This window comes from Mus pahari, chromosome 12 (genome assembly GCF_900095145.1).
Source record: "Mus pahari chromosome 12, PAHARI_EIJ_v1.1, whole genome shotgun sequence".
NCBI lineage: Eukaryota > Metazoa > Chordata > Mammalia > Rodentia > Muridae > Mus > Mus pahari.
The window spans coordinates 36726168-36746096 of NC_034601.1; the positions used below are offsets into that span (position 1 = coordinate 36726168).

At 37.7% G+C, this 19929-nt stretch overlaps 1 protein-coding gene across 4 annotated transcripts in view; it reads left to right on the forward strand.

The window, feature by feature from the left end:
* The window catches only part of Lsamp (limbic system associated membrane protein), a 2126592-nt gene that overhangs the window by 1838146 nt on the left and 268517 nt on the right, over window positions 1-19929 (forward strand). For all 4 annotated transcript variants that reach the window (XM_029544403.1, XM_029544404.1, XM_021209062.1 and 1 more), the window contains one exon: window positions 1877-2109. In XM_029544403.1, the coding sequence (XP_029400263.1) occupies window positions 1877-2109 (233 nt within the window). The remainder of the gene's footprint in view (window positions 1-1876; window positions 2110-19929) is intronic.

The window sequence follows — 19929 nt, forward strand, 5'->3', positions numbered from 1 at the left end:
AGAGAAGAGAAGAGAAGAGAAGAGAAGAGAAGAGAAGAGAAGAGAAGAGGAAAGACAAAGAGAAAGGAAAGAGGGGTAAGAGAGAGGGGTAAGAGGGAGACAAGAGAGTGGGAAGTAAGAGAGAGAGGTGGGGGCTGAGCAGACCTTTTTATGGTCTTCACTGTTGCTAGGTAACTGGGGAGGAGTTTAGCCTGAAGGTCAGAAGCTTGGGCCATTGCTTACATGACTACTAACCATGCTTCTCTTATGGGCGCTATGGGAGGTAGTACCTTAGGCAGGGGCCAGAGTTCCAGGAGCATGAGGGAACACCTACTGTGTCATGTAGGTAAATTATGACCATCGGGGTTCAGACCTCAGCTCAACAGGATACCAGCCTGCAATTCCCCACAGGGTACCATATTGTTGAAATAGCATGTGGATAGCTTACCTGTCCATGAAGCAAGTGCCATGTTCCTTGTAGAGTAGCTATACATTACCAAACATGTAGTTATCTCTACAAACATCTCTGTGGCAGGGAAATAAACATTCTGGAAAATGGAAGTAACACCTAGTCTTTGAAATGTGCTTTTTTTTGTGGAAAGAAGAAATATAAGACCTGTGCATCTTGGTATCTGATGTGTCAAAGTTCACTCTTAAAAAAAAAAAAGTACCATTTCTCTCTATGTAGTAGGGTAGGAAGGTCTTTATATGGTAGACAAGGTATATTAAAGACTGTGTGAGAAATGTGATTTGAACCAAGTGTGGACAGTCCAGGATTCTTCATGCTTCCTTTCTATGCATGGATGTGGGCTATCTTTTGCCACTCTGGAGGAAACTTTTGTTTTGATTTGATTTAGAAGATAAAGAAAAGGTTTTTTTAATCGTTCTCTTGTCAGGGTCCTGGAAATTTTTTCCCTTATTCCCCAGAATGTTGAGCAGGCCGCTCTGCTTCTGTTAACAGGGCTTGGGTCCTTCTTCCTATAGGGTAGGCATGCACTTTGCCATGGGAATTTATAGAGAAGTGTATGGTTTTTTTTTTCTTTCATAATCCAACTTTGAAAACAAAATTCAAGGAAACCAATGCCAATGCATTTTCTATGATCTCTCTCTCTCTCTCTCTCTCTCTCTCTCTCTCTCTCTCTCTCTCTCTCTCTCTCTCATACTATTTTTAGCATTTCTCTTTAGAATGACTAGCAATCTGTTTTCTGCCTCTCTTCTGAAAGATGGCTTTATTTAATATGATCAGAAATGTTGGTATCAGGCTAATTCATCGTCGAGAAGCCTGTTACACACAGCAGATGGAATAGAACATAAACCAGATAATGTTTGCTTTGATTTTCTTGATACAGCATTTGTCTGATCACCCCTGAACACAAACGTATACAGTTCTCATCCTAGAACATGTGCATTTCAAGTATGTCAGGGTCACATGTGAACTCTGAAATCTAGTCTAATTCATAAAAATAAAGGTCATAAGTCACAGGCCATGCCATGGATGAATAATCTCAGTTTGAGATGCAGTGAATGTGCTACTGTATCAATTGTATGATTCTCAAAGAGTTAAGCAAATGGGGTTTTGTGGGATGACCTTTTTATAAACATGAAGAAGATAATCCGGTAGGAAGTCAATAATGGTTTAACTTTACTGGGTTGTATAACTCATATTCCAGTTATTTATTGCTGAGTCAAATCTAGTAAGACGATGTTTAAACACTGGGTGGTGACTGGCTATTAAAGGAAATGATGAAAATACTAAGCCCTCTCTCAGAAGTTTCATGACAATGATTTATTATGCCTGTAATTATTTGTCTTCATTGGTCTTGTTGAGTTCTGTCATGCGGAGAATGAAATGAAAAGGAAAAGGCGAAGCCCTAACAGGATTATTCTGCTCTGTTAGGTGTGTGGTAGAAGACAAGAACTCAAAAGTGGCCTGGTTGAACCGCTCTGGCATCATCTTCGCTGGACACGACAAGTGGTCTCTGGACCCTCGGGTTGAGCTGGAGAAGCGCCATGCTCTGGAATACAGCCTCCGAATTCAGAAGGTGGATGTCTATGATGAAGGATCCTACACATGCTCAGTTCAGACACAGCATGAGCCCAAGACCTCCCAAGTTTACTTGATCGTACAAGGTAAGGGGGAAGTGGGATCAGATAGTAAGCCATGGGGACAGTAAGCTGTGACAAGTGAAGCATGAGAAGAGTTGTTTTTGGAAAAAAAAAATCATACTGCAGTCTATATTTTTCTTCTAGAAGATGGATTTGAAAAGAAAGAACTAGGAAGCTCCATGTGCTGGTGATTCAATTTGCTGGTGATGTGGTGATGTGTCTTCTGCTGTTGTTCTATCTTTGGTTAAAATAACATAAAACAAAGCTACAGCTGTCTTAACACAAGTGTGTAACATATTTAAATTCTTAGGAAGTTCTTTTATTTCCTTTATATGCTTTGCTGAGTTTAAGAAAGTGTTTTTTCTTCCAATGTAACTTTGCCCTAAAGAACAGTATTAATTATTTGTTTTTGTGCTAGTAAAAGGCTTCTAGAAAAATAAAACTCTCCAGGGGCCTTGACCCCTTATCACCTGATTGCCTTTCTTTATGGCTTGTATCTTTATTTAATAAGTTATTGTAAGCCACTCTAAAGTTTTGGCTCTGTGAAGTCATAGGGGGAATTTTTGTTTCTAGATTGGGGTTTCCTGGGGCATGCCTGAGTCATGGTTTTCCAGGATTAAAATATTTAAATAGCACACACGTAAGCCCATATACTGTGACTTTTCTTGGACTCCCTTTCCCTTGAAAACAGAGCTGATTACTTCCACAATTTTATTGCAGGCAAAGTCAAACCTCCAACAGATTCCATCCATCTATTGAGAAAGATCTAAGCATTGACAAATATTAGGGCTATGTTCCTGTATTTTTTATTTACAATTTTATGCAAATTTAATGCAAAGTAAACATGGCCTTAGGGTTCCTGTCAGTATTCTAAATGCAGTCAATGGTGTGGCAAAGTTGGGCTGTAGCTACTATTAATGTGTTAGGGAACAGGTTATCACAGCATTTAAAGTATTGCTTTCCCACTCCTCACTAATAAACTAAACAGAGATAAAACATATCAAAGTCTACATGGTACAAGGGCGTGTTGGTCTTGTGACTTCACTGTAGTCCATTTACAAATGGCTGATGGATTTATTTTATTCCCTGGATTTATGAAATTCCAAATATGGCCAGGTTTCCTTGCAGATTAATGGCTAGTGCTTGAGCCAGAGAACAAGACACACTAGGGTTGGGATCTCAGGAAACCCATTTGATGTTTGAATATATCTAGGATGTGTGACTATGTCAAATGGTTACTTTGCTCACACTTATAAAGTACAAGCAAGCACTAACAGACAGATAGATATACACACACGTACATACACACAAACACACTGTCTCAAAATATAGAATTTATATAAACTAATCTATTTATACTAAAGGATCTTCAGAACAGGTATTACCTAATGGCCAGTCATTGCTTTATCTACACATTTCTGTATAATAGATCATTTTCCAAAAAATAATCACTTGATAGTGAAATTACTACACAATTTTAGTACCTTGCAACCTTCATTACTATTGAAATGCACCTCCAGACCAAAAGATGTATTGTGTATAGTCCTCAACACAATCTGGTTGACAATCTGAGCATTAAAAGACTTGGTTTCAAAATGAGAAAACAGCATCATCTGACACCAGTTACATGTTCAAGGCTGTCACAGAGGCCAATGTAGCTGAGCTACAATCAGATTTGGAAACATTTCCATTAGGTTAAAATACTTTTGCCATGACCATGAGAATAACTACTTCTGAGATTTATATTTAGGCTTAAGTCCTTTACCACCAAACCCTCAAAGTCCCTTTCTTGGTCTGCATTTATCCCTGTTTGCTTAAAATAAAATCATGATGAGATGCTTTTAGAACCAGAACTCAGTGCAAATTAAATTAACTCTGATTTGACATTAAGAAACAGAAAAGAGCCTGTTCATAGGCAAGTCGTGTTTATTCACTCTCTCATGTAATTTGAATATTACTAGTAAGTAGACATGGATAACTTTATTATGAACAAGAGCTTAAATTGAATGTTATCAACAAACCTGTCCAAGGCTTCCTCTTACCTTATAGCAAGGTTTGAAAACCATTTATGTTTGCTACAAATATTATTATATTTCCATCTTAATCACATTGCCTTGAACAAAGATAGAAAAAAAATCCTGTATTTAAAGAGAAAGGGAAAAGGGATTCTCTCTTCCTTGAGTTTGGATCATAGAGGGATGCCTGGGTATTTTAACATGATAGCATTGACCTCTCCCTTCCCAAGGGTTTTGCCACTTCACACAATCCCTCTATTGTACCACAGCAGAACATCACAGAGTGTTGCACCTCATCAAAGAGTTTGCTTCTAGGAGCTGAAGTGAAGGTTCTGGGCTTGAACCCCAGCATTGCAAAAACAAACCAATATCCTGCTTCTAGATGTGATAGCACTCATTTCTCTTTAATCTCTCCCCAGCTTCAAAAATCTAAAGTTTGTGAATACTTCACATCCCGCATTGATCGCTGTCTTAGTCAGGGTTTCTATTCCTACACACACATCATGACCAAGAAGCAAGTTGGGGAGGAAAGGGTTTATTCAGCTTACATTTCCACATTGCTGTTCATCACTGAAAGAAGTCAGGACTGTAACTCAAGCAGGTCAGGGAGCAGGAGCTGATGCAGAAGCCATGGAGGGATGTTCTTTACTAGCTTGCTTCCCCTGGCTTGCTCAGCCTGCTCTCTTATAGAACACAAGACTACCAGTCCAGAGATGGCACCACTCACAAGGGGACCTCCCCTCTTGATCACTAATTGAGAAAATACCGTACAGCTGGATCTCATGGAGGCATTTCCCCAACTGAAACTCCTTTCTCTGTGATAACTCCAGCTGTGTCAAGTTGACACAAAACTAGCCAGTACAATCGCCCTTCAGAGTCTCTGCCAACCCACCTTAGGTACTCATTCAAAAGTTTCTAATTTTTTCTTGACCAAAAGTGAGGTCACCCTTAGCTCTAAGGAGCTGTGAGATAAGAGTGCAAACAGATTAAAAGGTGCGTTCTACAGTCATGCATTTCCAGAACTGAATCCCAGGTTTCTTCATCCTTCTTGAATTAACTTCAGAGTAAGCCACTTTGTATCATTAAGGCTCAGTTTTGACACAGGCAAAATAGAGATGAAATTTAGAGACTTCAGTTCTATGTCTGTTTTAAGGATTAAATCATAAGTTTTCTTATCCTATGTGATGTCTAGTGATCATCTATTTTCTGAAGTAGAGAATGTGGAGGTGAGGATGGTGATGATGGTGATGCTGAAGAAAGTGCAGAGGATCATGCTGCTTTGGCTCCCTCTCCACTACTTCTATAAGGCTCACTCCTCCCTTCCCTGAATGTAGTAGCTGCTTTGACCCACTGCTTGTTAATTTGGGGTAAATGTTAATTTACATAGGGGTCTTTCCTTCTGGAAAGAATAGCAACTTTTACAATCTTCCCTACAGTTATAGAGATGGTTGACTACAAACAAAAACCAATGCAGTTTGTTTAATATCACTTAGGTGATTTACTGGATTGGTAAAAATAAGAAAAAAAAACTGGCATCTCTGGCTTGGCAGATATGAGTAATGTTTAGTGAAATGAGTTTATAAGTTTCCCAGTAATGCTCAGGCTTCCAATGTAGGCCAGAAAAATAGGAGCCTGTGTCCTAAGATAGTTATAAGAATCTGTAGAAGCAGGGCAGAGTGATGCATGGTTTAACCAATTTCAAATGATTGTGTGCAAATATTGCAAAGAATTATCTTGAATGCGAGATGCACAAAACAATGCTGAGTTTCTTAGATGCCATGGCCGTGAAGGCCACCTCCATAGAATACCCTAGAGAGAGAGTGTGTCTCCTTTCCTGTCTGTTTTCAGGTTTCAAGGCAACAATTATGTTTCACTCTCCAAAACTTTCACTTTTATATGTGTGCTAGTGTGTATAATGCCTTTTTCCCGTATATATTACTTTTCTGGAAGCCATTTATTTGTTTGTTTGATTGTTTGTTTAACTTTCACAATTTCCAAATATACTTGTGACTTTTCGATATCTTCCACACTGTTACTTATTTTCCTCAGAAAATAAGTTTATTAGTTTACAAGGATCATGACATATAAAATATCCTATGTATGTGATGGGGTTCAATAAACTCTGTCTACATGTCAGCTACACATAGCTTCCTTACATGGCACATAGGATAAAGTCTTGCCTTAACAAAGGCATGAGTCAGTACTGATCAGTGGGGTCACTTGTGATTATTTGCTGATATGTATTCTCCTGAGGAAGCCAAGGTTACCCAAATCTAAACATGCGTTTTACTAAATAGATGCAGGGACCTCTATGTAAACCCTAATATTTGGTGTCTCTGTGCTTGCCACTTTATTGAGTCTAGGATCAAAGAATAAGAACACATCAATTTTAATAACAACAAAATAAGGAAGTAAATACTAATGAAATCCTTTCTTCTACTAATGTTCACATTTTTTCTCTGAAAGTTACTCTTAGATGGTTTCTTGGTCTTCTGAACATACTACCAGTGGAGGCACATGTGATAAGGCAACATAATTCATCTCTAGTTATGATCATTGCACAACTTGAGGTAAACCCAACCCTTCAGTTAAGTCAACCTGCTGGTGCTTGAGAACCATATCAGGAACCATGAAATCAGACTCCAGGGCCTGGGTTAACACCTTCAAGTTCATAATCATCGCCAGTCATTCAGATGCACACAATTCAAGGACTGTTATCTTGAGGATCTAAGAATGGGATGGTTTCCTGCCTTCTGCCAGTTCATCTTCCTCTGTGATACATCAAATTATGTCTAAGAATATGTAGAATAAATATTAGAAGATTGTAATAGAAAAATTAACAAATCCAAATATATTGATGCATTGAGGTGTTTTTACTATGACAACCATAGCCTCAAAGTAGATATTTGCTTAGAAATTTCATGCATATTTGGATATAAACACAATAACACTTTTAAGAACTGAACATTATTTTAAATACCTATTCACCAGAAATTATAACTGCCATTTGGTTTTCAACTTACAAACCTAAAATGCATGATTCATAGATTTATATAAATGTTAGAGTAGCTATTTCCACATTCAGTCTTTTATTCTTTTTATGCTATTCTACTTTAGTTAACATTTAAAAATAAGTAACTTGATCTGAAAACACTAAAATAGGATATGCTTAATAAAATAGTTTTGAGTTTTAAGTGTTTTTAAAATAGATTGATAAATTTCACTATAATATAAATTAGAGTCTGAAATTTTTCTTAACACTATGACTCAAATCACACCCAAGTGGGAATGTATACACCAGTGGCAGAAAATGTATTGTATAATCACCTCAATTAATGTAATATTATTGTGAAGAATGTTGAGAGTGAAACAGATTGCAAGATGACTACATTTGATTTTCTATCTCTGCTGATAAAAAGCCACATTTCCTTTATCTCATTAATTCTAGAACACTCCTATAAACTTACAAAAGAAACCTTACATTTATTGCTTTTTTAAAAAAAAGAACAATAGTCTGAGACTCATTTCTAGGATTTGAATTTTAAGAAGTCTCTCTTACAGTTAGTTCTGGAAGCATCCCCACTGCTGATCGAATGCATTAAAGAGCTTTGAGAACGCACTGCTTCCTTCTCAATCTCTTCTGTTTTCTTTTGTACTTCTTGCTCCCAATTCCTCATTCTTCTTCCCTTCCTTAGTAAACATTATGCTGCATTGATAATCTTTTCAATATATGATCATGGCTTACTCAACTTCCAAATAAATTGCACCCATACATGGTAACTGAATTTAGCCTGTAGCTCTTCCAGTTTTGACAGAATTTTAATAAAGCAAAGCTTTGAAATCTTTATTGGCTTTCCTGGTGGGTTCTATTGCTTGTTGGGATCTTTAATCAATACATGTGATCATCATTTGCATCCTCTATGTTAAGGTTGACCAATTTTTCTATTCTTTAGTTTAATTGTTTTGTTGTTCTTGTTTTGTTTTTCAAGAAAGGGTTTCATTGTGTAGTAGCCCTGGCTATCCTGGAATTTACTCTAGACCGGGCTGGTCTGAAATTCAGAGATCTGCCTGCCTTTGAGATTAAAGTTGTACACTACCACTACCTAAGACAACAGGCCCATAACTGTCTGTTAGTAGTTTGCTCTCCAAGTCAACAGCCAGTCTGACCATGTAAAGGAGAAAAGTAAAAAGAAAGGAGAAAGAAAGAAATCAGGATGACTATTTCATGTCATTTTAATTCAGTATTTCCCTTGTAGTAAGGACTTTTCAGTTTTATCCAGGTCAATCCCATTTGCTTATATTTAAACATACTTTTGTATATATCACTCATCTTTATTTATATTTATGTAGTAGCTTCAAACCTTCTGTGCTTATCTTCAGCTCCCCTATTCCTCGTTATGTTAAATAAACATTTTACACCTACACACTAATCCAAACTATATTTTTCTCTTACTGAAAATAAGAGAAAAATCAGTCTGTGATAGTGACAGAAGAACAGGCTCTGCAGGGAATGGTAGCAGTTGCCCGAAGAAGGAAGTCTCCTTAAGAAACAGAAATAAAAATCTGTCCTTTTAAAAATATCAAAGACAACATTCTGAATTCACACAGTCACAGCTGAAGACTAATAATGTTAATGTGCATATGAGCTCAATAAATACAGGTAATTTCATTGAACCAGTTTGCATCCAAAGAATTGTGTCTCTCTTTTAATGATCTTTTAAATGATAGAGTGGTTCTCTAACCTTTATCTCCTAGGTTTGCTTAAATGACAAACAAATTGAGTACACAAAAGTCAGTAAGGTTCTTTTCTCTCTTTTTAGTACCAAAAAGAAAAAAAAATATGAAGCATAGTCAGAAAGCAACTTGAGACTAGGTAATGAGCCATGTGAGGAGGGTCCCAAGAGGGGCGGCATCTCTGAGAGGCTTAGCATCCCTGTAAGAAACTATCCTAGTAGCAAGTCCAGCGTGTTTAGTCGGAAATTTAGGAAAAGTAGCTGAGTAAGTTGACAAAGAAGTATAACTGGCTTTCCAGTTTCCAATTATGGGAATAGAGAGATGTGTAACATGGAGAATAGTGAAGTGAAAAAATGAAACTGGTATAGTTAGTGCTTATTTGTGAATTTAAGGTAGATATCAAGAGATAGAGACAGAGATGGAGAGGTCATGCAGCATTAACACCACACTAAAATGACCATTACCTACTATGTAGCATACAGATGTTTCTATGAAAGTATCATTTCTGCCACAAGGAACATGAGTTGCTTAGAGAAAAAGGTGATCGGGATGGGGCAGGGAAGCAGAAGATGAGCCTGGAATGTCTTTTTGAACAAAAAGGTAAAAAAAAGTACGAAAAGAATAATGATATTTGCAAGGATATACAGAAGGCAGCTTGATTGGCTTCTATCAGCCATGTCTAAGAAGATGTGCCTATGAAAATAGATTATTTCAGATATTATAATATAGATGATAGTTAATAAATAAAAATTGTGAATTGTACTCTTAGAATAATAAGTATAGAAATAATGTTGGAATGTGGTAAATATTATTTGGAAATCCTTACAGAAATAATTGATTCAGGCAAAACTGTATCAAGGATTCTAAAACTGAAATGAGAATGTTAAAAAAAATGAAAAATGTATACAGTGTCAAAATAGCTATCCACAAAATGTTACTTACAAAGAGATAAGAGATAAAAGAATAAAGCTGAAAGCCCATGGATACCATATTATTAATCACGTGATCAAAGTTAATACTACAAGAAATGATACATGAATTGGTGTCATGTGCCAGAAGACAGGAGGCAATGAGCAGACAACAGTTTCGCTTTGTGATGGTGCTTAGAAAGTGCAAGTCTAAACAAAAATTAGTAAGCACAGTGAAGCATATCCTATAGTGAGAATTGAAAGAGAGTAGATATGTGACACATACGTAAGATGTGATAGACGTTCTGTGAAAAAAGACAAGGACAGAAAACCTATAAAACCTGATTGGAGTTGGGGGTATATGGGAGTTCATTGCACTGTATGTCTTAATATATTTTCCATAAAATAGAATTATCACAAAATCCCCCCAAAATTAGTTAAGGTAAGGATTTTAAAACTGCTGCATAAAATAAAAATTCAAAATAAATATAAACATAATGTATTAAAGCAATTTTCAAACATATCTACTATAAATAAATATATGATTACAATGCATCTCATTAGCAATCAAAAGAGAAAATGAGATCACAAGAATAAGTAACAAAATACATGAGATATCACTGAACTTACTAATTTTGTTTGTCCTCAAAAATTTAAAGAGCTAAGGGTAGAGAACATAGACTTTCAGTTTGTAAAAGAATTCACAGAAATGACCAAAAGGAAGGCCATTCAAGTGTCACAAATAAAGAAATACAGAGTAAAATATAAATACCTGTTTTCTAAGCCAGTGACACTAGGAAGGAGTTAAGAAAATGAGCATAGGCAGAAATGGCCAGACGGTGGAGAAAGTGACACTTTTATATCTCCCCATTGAGAGTGTAAATTAGTGGAAACTTTCCTAGGGTAACGCAGACACATCTATCAAAGTTCTAAAATACATTTCTATCACTTGACCCAGTAATTCCACTTCTAAAAATGTGGAAAAAGAAAACCATCTGAAATGCAAATCAAGATTGTTGTACACAGTGGTCATTATTGATACGGTCATCAAAAGTATTAAAAGGAAATGATGGAAAATGCTCTAAATATTCAGAATGACAAACTAAGGAATGTCATTGGGGTTACGATTTTATGAGAAATATTATTAAGATGGACAGGGTGTCTATTATCCAGACCTCTTCTTTGTGTTTGGAAATGACCCTGTTGGTCATTATTTTGGGAATACACAGAAATTCTCACATAATGTAAAGTCTGAAATAAAAAGCTATTCTCAAAATTTGGGCAGGTTTGAGATTTAGCACCTAAGATTTCAGAATTAATTGACATGATTTACAGAAGGAACTTCCCTGCACAGAAAATGAGCCCTAGCTGTTAAGTTTCTGTGGGGATTTTCTCATCATAGAGGCTCTGCTGCGGCCTGGATCCAGGGCCAGATTGGTGTGGTGAGAGCTGTAGTATCTCAATTCCAAATGCAGCATGGCCCAACCTTCTGTGATGTGTGGTCATAATTCTACCATGTGGCCTTCTCAGTCATATGAAGTGAGACGAATTCCTGTCTGCACAAACAGCATAGGGCCCGTGAGGTTTTATTTTTCTTCCAAGTAAAAGCTCTGTATTACACAGCTCGACACTCCTTAGTAATTAATCACACTTTTGGAAACACGTTAATAAATGATTAAAATACCTTTACATATATAGAAAGTAGCAGTTTCTTTTAAAAAGTACCTTTGTAAAAGTACCCATGTCTGATACACTCATATTATCCATAATAGGAAAGCAAAGAGAGAATAGGTATTCTCAGGTGATGTTTGTATAATGGCTTTAGGAATTCTATCTTTACCATGTAAAACTTCGTGTTATTTAGATCCTAGTAAGTTTATGTTATAAGTCAAAAATAGCTCAGTTGAACTGTGAGGTCTCTAGTTGCATTTGTAGCAGAGGATGGCCTAGTTGGCCATCAATGGGAGGAGAGGTCCTCGGTATTATGAAGATCATATGCCTCAGTACAGGGCCAGGAAGCAGGAGTGGGTAGGTTGGGGAGCAGGGTTGGGAGGAGGGTATAGGGGGCTTTGGGGATAGCATTTGAAATATAAATGAAGAAAATATCTAATAAAAAATGCCTTTAAAAAAGAGAGAGGGGAGAGGGAGGGAAAGGGAAAGGAAGAGGGAGGGAGGGAGAAATGAAAATAAATGTCTAAAAATAAGAGAAAAAATATTGAATGTAAAAATTTTAAAGGAGAGCCATTTAGTAAAAACCATTCAAAGGTAAATTTTCTTTCATTTTTTTTCTCATTCACTCTCCACTTGGTTTTCCTTCTTCAGCTGACCATTCTTTCTCACTGACACATGTAAAGTCTTCTGACCTTTTTTCTTAGAGGAAACAAATGTAAAAACTGTCTGTTCTAAAGTGATTAAGTTAGTGATTAAGTCCCAAAGTTATCAAGGCATGCTTCATTTCAAAGGAGAGCTAGTGAGATGCGGCTGCATGTGCACATATACATGCTCTGTGTAAAGCCTTGGGGAGAGGGAGTGAAGACAGGGGTCCTAGGCAGTTAGAACTGTGCTGATCTGAGTTCAAGCAAAATTGCAGAATAAGAAATCATTGCATACAATTTCTGGTTTTACTGAATACAAAACTTTAAATCAGGGCATCAGGGAGGCTCCGTTAATCATGTGCTGGCTATATCTGCCTGTCTACAGCCCATGGTCGGTGCCCCCACTTCCTGATACCTAAAGACAAGTTTATCTATTCTTCTGGTTGTCTTCTGTAGCTATTTTCTGTGAGCGATTCGCACACTACTCTTTTCTTTTCTAATCCAAAAACTATTAAATGTTGACAGAAAACGGGGCCTCCTATCATATCACTGAGTATTCTCATCAAGGCAGCCTTGGTTAAAACCTCTGGCTTTCTGTAAATCTCTACTTCCATCCCTTGAGGAGATCCAGTGGCATAACATGCCTCTGCTTACTCGTGCCCACATTCTTTACATTTTGTTTTTCATATCCTTATTCATACTCTCTCACCATCTCCCTTTTTTGATGAGCCCACCTTCTAGATTGTTCTCTGACCCCCTTTGTGCACAGTTAACAAATTCCCCTTCCCTTGAAACACCTTTCTCCTTTGTGTCCTGAAATTATTCCCTAATTCTAATACTACTTTTCCTCTCATACTAGGTTGGCTGGCTCTCCTTTTGGTATATGATCTTCAGCATCTGTCTTTCCTTTCGAGATTTTGCTCAGGGATGACGCCACCACTAGCTGTAATGCCTATGGCATTTGATTGTCACTTTCTACTGCTAGGCAGCCTTGTCCCTGTTTTGTTTTTTTTTTTGGTCTGCTGGCCTACACTACCTTATAAGCATGCTCCATCCACAGGCCACTTGATTATTTATTGGGCTCAAGGCAAAAGTCATGTTTGCTTTTAAGCATCTCTTTTCTTTCTCTCTTATACTCTTATTTGTAATAATACTATGGCACCCTCCTAAAAACAGGGCTGCTTCTAGGTTTTCCATTTCATCTCTCTGTGAACATACTTTTGTGACCTTTGCTTCTTCACATCCTCTAGTTTATGTCTCTGTAGCTCCTTCCTCAATTTAAAAAATATATATCCTTTGCTTATGTTTATTTTTCTCTTACTCCATTTTTTAAAGCAAAGTGTCATGTCCACACACCTTCTATGTAGCTAAGGGTAACCTTGAACCCCTGACCCCCCTTCCTCTACCTTCTGAGTGCTGGAATTATAAGCATCAGCACATGCTCAGTTTGTGTAGTTATGCAAGCTAGGCAAACATTCTACCAAGTAAAGCACACGCCTCCTGACCTACTTATGCCTTCTCCGTATTCTGAACTATCCTGAACCCGGTTTCTAGGTGTTTGTAAAATATAGCTCTGGTCACCAGGATTCTTTGTCTTCAATCTTTTGAGTGCTCACGTAGTTTTAGAGTAGCAAGACTCGGTTATTCCCCACCCCCAAGGTATTCTTTTTACTTTCCTTCCTATATATATATATGCATACACAAGATCCCAAATAAAAAAATGCTCCCCCAAAAAGTGTGAAACTAGAGCTAGCCAGCCATGGGGTGTGAAAAAGTGGAGCCTGGCAGAACTCGAACGTGTGGAAAAGGCCTGGCAATGATCAGGCACATGGGTACAGGACAGATGAGAACAAGAGGGGATGCCAAGCTATGTAGATCTTAGCTGCATGCTAGGGGTTTGTTTCCACTTTTTTTTTTTTTTTTTTGAGAGTGTTTGGGGATTCAAACTGTGATAAAAATTGACTGAAGACTTTACATGGGGGATAACATGGGTTCTTATTGGACTTTAATATGAATAGTTTTGATTATAATTAACATGCATTAATGAGACATACTAAACGGTTTCAGTATATTTCAACACATCCAGGAAGCATTCGGTGATACAGCTCCACCTCCTTTTGGCCCAATCTCCCTCCCTCCACACCCTCCCTAACCTCCAGCCATGATCTACATTCAGGCTAACTTATTTTAGCTTCCCCAAATGAGAGACCATGTGGAGGAAAAAGAAACGCTTCTACATACGCTGTTGGTGGGGATGTAAATTAGAGCAGCCATTATGGAGAGCAGTATGGAGGTCCTTCAAAATGCTAAAAATAGAACTGCCATATGATACAGCAATTTCCCTTGTGGATATATATGCAAAAAAAATGAGGTCAGCATGACAAAGAGAGAAGAGCATGTCTGTGTTTATTGCGACACGACTCACAACAGCTGGAATGTGGAATGAGCCTAGATGTTGATCGGTTGATGAGCAGGTAACGGAATCATAGCCTTTATGAGAAATGAAATATTACATAAAGAAGAATGAGAGGGTTTGCTTAAAGCAAACTACACACTACTAGACAATATGATCTTAGATAAAATAAGACAGACAAGGAAAAACAGGATTCATTGGCATTTTAGACATCACTGGACATGCTTTGTGTAAAGGGGCATTGCATCCATGGGTCACTTAAGCTTATTGTCTTAAACCAAGTCCTTCAGTATACTAAAGGGACATTTATCTCTTTTAAAAGATATTGCTGGCTATTGTGGGAAGGATCATCAATTCTCTTCAGGGATGCAGACTCCAAGATGCTACATATGCCAGTAGGTCAGCTGAAGAGACAGCTCGGTGAATAGAATGCTTCATGCATAAGCATGAGACCCTGAGTGTGGCTCCCTAATATCTCTAACAAGTAACAGCTTCACACAGTTATTAGCATCTGTAACCTCCAACCCTGGAGTGGGAGGGGCAGAGACACACAGATTCCGAGGGCTTGCTCACCAACCAGTAACACTAAAGCTTTGAGTTCCAGGATCAGTGGATAGTTTCAAAAAATAAGATGGTGGAAGGTTAGAGAAAATACCAGACTGGGCAGTAGATACGCACATGCCTTTAATCCCAGCACTCAGAAAACAGAGACAGAAAGATCTCTGTGAGTTCAAGGCCAAGTAGTTCTACAGAGCAATTACCAAGACAGTCAGGGCTACAGAGAGACACCCTGCTTCAAACAAACAAACAAACAAACAAACAAAGGAGGAGAAGACTAGCTGACTTCTGTTCGGCACATGAACACACAAGCAAATACATCTGCGCACAAAGATACACAAACACACAGACACACACATGCTTGCATGTCCATGCTCTAGCGAGCACACATGGGAAATCACAGTCAGTAAGATATTGAAGAATCAGAAAATACTTGGTAATGCATGAATATTGATTCTCTGTGAGATATTATCTATGCTCACAACCAGGCAGTTCCCAGCTATGCCTTAGAGATGGTTGTGGCAAAGGTTTTTTTTTTTTTTTTTTTTTTTTTTTTTTTTTTTTTTTTTTTTTTTTTTTTTTTTTTTTTTTTTTTTTTTTTTTTTTTTTTTTTTTTTTTTTTTTTTTTTTTTTGATTTTTCGAGACAGGGTTTCTCTGTATAGCCCTGGCTGTCCTGGAACTCACTCTGTAGACCAGGCTGGCCTCAAACTCAGAAATCTGCCTGACTCTGCCTCCCAAGTGCTGGGATTAAAGGCGTGTGCCACCACGCCCAGCCAAAGCTTTATGCATCGTAATACTTCTAAGCCTCTGCCATTGCATGCATGGAATACATGTCTGTAATTATCCATGCACATTCACTCTGTTTTGAAACAGTAGTATTATCAACTCATTTCAAGAATGTAATGAGCACCATCAAGCTAATATTCACTGAGTACTTTTAAATTTCTAAAGACAATTTGAGTGGTCTCTGCTAGAGTTATTAAATCTGATAGAAAACTTATTATTTTCTACCACATAGCCAGTAAGAAGAGCTATAGTGGGCAGACCTAGGAATGAACAACAACAACAAAAAAATGAACACACTGCAGATTGTTTCAAGGAAGAGGAAAGGATGGGGAGGGGGAGGTAGAACTTCACTGAGTGCTGATTGGTTGCCGAGCTGATAATGATTTATGGCTCATTTTAAATTACTCTTCTGGATGGAATGGTTTATGGAGGGGGGAAATGGGACTGTTCTTTAATATCCCGAAGCATCTGAAAACCTATGCAACTTCCATTGATTTGCTTTCTGCTGGATAACACTGCTATTTAAAATCAGTGACATATTTACTTCTCTCAGAATGCCTTGATGCCTGTAAACCATTCCTTTGTTGACTGTTGAGAAGCAAAAATCGTATTCATTCTCCTGATAAACTAGAGTTGGAGTAGACATCAGGGTACCCTATCTTTCTCCTCTTCCCCATTCCATTTCTGTTTCATACTCACACATGATAACTTAAGGATCGATGGTCTTCACTAGTCTTTAAAAAATAAATTAACAAACTACTGCGTTGTGCACATTGCTTGTCATCCATATGTCAGCAGAATCTTTCCCGGCAGCTCTTTAGTGAAGACAGACAAAACATTAGCCTGATGCTTTTGTTTTATTTGGAAGTGGTGTAATTTCTTTCAAATAATGGAAAGATACAGAATTTTTATATCTAGATATGATCAATAACTCCCTATATCAGATACTTGGATCAAATTTTATAGCACTTTATTTCATTGCCTTAGAGAAAGTTCTTTCCCTGAGCTAAAAGGAAGAGTATGCCTGTTCAAGAATGCTGCCCTGCCAAATGGCCTATGATTGATGGGGCAGCAATAACTAGGGGGTATTTGCCAATTCACCAGTGCCAAGTCCTTGGAGTGATTTTGCTGCCTGTGACAGCTGGTGTTCCCGATTGGAAGGCTGTTTCTGTATACATCTCTGATTTGCATATTTATATACCTCGGCTGCCGTATGAGGGTTACATTCACAGCCGTGTGTGTATAAGCTTGCTGCTTGGGTGCCTGCGGGCACGGGATGGTAGAACTGATTTGGGTAAAATGAAAATCGTCAATTTTTTTTCAAGATTTGCAAGTTAGCCAGTAATGTCACGTTTTGTCTCCATTTTCATCAACTTCCTTAATGTTTTTGAAAGTTCTGTAGGCATGGCCTAGCATTTGAGGCAGACACATTGTATTCTCTCTGGGAGGGTACAGGAGCCTGCATTTTGGCATCACAAAGTGATAGAGAGACATTAAAGAAAGAGGGTTTGTCAATTTGAAAGCCTAGAAATGAGAACTGTTTGGTTGGCACATTGAAGGGACCCACTGGTATTTGAGCAAAAGAAGTCAGACTCACTCTACTAAACCAGATGTATAATCCTCTCAGCCACACCACGGCAATCCATTGTAAAGAGCAGTATCGAAAAGATCCCGGGACAGGTAAGATTCCATAATTTTTGAAAGAACAATTATGGGGTGATTATTGAATAGGAAAATAAAGAGGCTTGATTTTAAAAGTGTGTCTTGAAGGGTTAGAAATTTGATAACCAATGAATATGTTGAGATGAAATAGTCTCAGGAAAACCGAGAGAGGCCAGTGATTAGGAGGAGCTGTCTTAGGCAGGTGTGTCACATAAGGACTTTTGAGGTCATTAAAAATCTAGATAACCATTTCCTGTGAGGTTAAAATTAACTAAGTGGCTTAAAAGTGTTGCTTCTATAAAAATGATGGGTGCGATGATAGGTGAAAAAGATATTGTGGAGTGGGCTGCTTATTTTTCAAAGATTTATTTATTTTATGCATATGAGTATTTGATTGCATATATGTATGAGCATTTTGTACATACTCCGTACCTACTGACTTCAGAAGAAGGCATCAGATCTGCTGTAACTGGAGCTATGAATGGTTATGGAACATCATGTGTGTCATAGAAACCTGACCTGGTCCTCTGAAAGGGCAAAATATGCTCTTAATAAGCTGAATTGTCCCTCTACTTTCCCAAAACAGAAAGTTTTCAGAAGAAGTTTTATGAAAGAATGCTATCATTAAAAGGCTAATCGGACCAGAATTTGAACAAGTGAATAGTGGCAGCTTTTCAGCAGGCTAAACTTATCTGTCTGAAGGATGGTGAAAAGTTTTAAAGAGGACTTGTTCTTCCCCCCCCCCCCGTGGCACTTCCAATATGGTCTGACTGTCCCATTATGGAGAATCATACTATAAACTGAATGTTTGAGTCACTTTAAATTCATATCCCCTGTTCCTTAGCATGGAGAGAAGAGTTCCTTGGAAGGTAATCAGACTGGTTCCCCACAAATGGAATTAGAGCCATCACAAAGGAGATTCAAAAAGTTCCTTTCTCCATCCACCACATAAGAACACAGTGAAAAATTCCCGTTGTGTGCCAGGAAAGCTGTTCTCAACAGATACCAAACATGCCAGAACTGTGGTTTTAGGCATGCCAGCCCATGGACCTGGGAGACAGACATAAGTTTCTGTTCTTTACAAGCTACAGTCTATCTTATTAATTTAAACTGAGCATACTACGGCATTCTTATGTGCACCAGACATTGAATATGTTCATTATGTTAAAGCTTTGCATAAAACCTTTAGGATGAATATTATCATCTGTTTGATAGAGGAAACAATGGAGGCAGAGATTAAATAGTTCGCCCATATTTACAAAAGTGATACAGGCCAGTCCACGATAGCAACTCAAGTCAACTTCGTTCCATAATCTTTTGTTTGCTTGGTTGATAGCATGCTACTTCCCTGGATACAGAGGATTATAAATAAAGAGTAGCAAGCAGTTCCCTGGGGTATATTTAATTTGAGTTGTCAGGGAAATAGCCATCTGGATATGCTGTTTTGACAAAATATTTCCCAGGTTTGTGTTTTGAATACCTGTGAGACATGTGGTGTTAGATACTATAGTCTCTATGGTATAATTTAAAAACTTAAGAAATGGATGGATAGATGACTTGATAATTACAAATTTAGTGTGTACTTAGAGTACTGGATGTGTGTAATGGCCATGGCTAGACTGCATTTATCCAGCCGGAACCCAATGGATGAGGGTACAGTTTCAATGACCTACACAGTACAGTTCGTTACAAATTTCTATCTAGACACTTACAGCAAATAAAAGCCATTTTTACCGAGTTGTATGAAAAATTAGTGACATGTCTTTGGATATTATTCTCAAGAATTTATAGCCATCACTAACGATATATCATGCCCCAGTATAGGGGAAGGCCAGGACTAGGAATGGGAATGGGTGGGTTGGGGAGCAGGGGAAGGGGGGTTAAGGATTTTTCAGAGGGGAAACTAGGAAAGCGGATAACATTTGAAGTGTAAATAAAGAAAATATCTAATAAAAATATTAATCTCATTATTACAAAGCTATACTCTTATTTCTTAAGTTAGTTGGCAATGTTTGGGTTCAGAGATGATGTTTATCTGTACTGTTCATTTAGTCTTAATGGTCAGCTAGCCACAGAACCTTAAGCTGCTTTGTTTATATAAAAACAACTGAATGCTATGCATAGGTTTGTAAAAGAGATCTTTTCACACTGTCTTTGAAGTAGTATCTGATAAAGTCCTCTCATGGAAACAAAGTTTTAAGTACTGGGTAAATATTCATCGTCTGGAATAATTTGCACATGATATTACTGCACAGGAGTTAAAAATATAATTGTCAATTTACAGTCTACAGGACTTAGCACTTCACAATCACCAAACTGCTATTACTGCATAGAAATCCATGGCTTGGTGACCTTAGGTCAGACTATGTAAATTATCCTCGAAACTAACTCACATGCTAGCCTTGTGCTTCAGTCTGTATTCTGTCTGTCATATGTCTTACTTACATTTCCT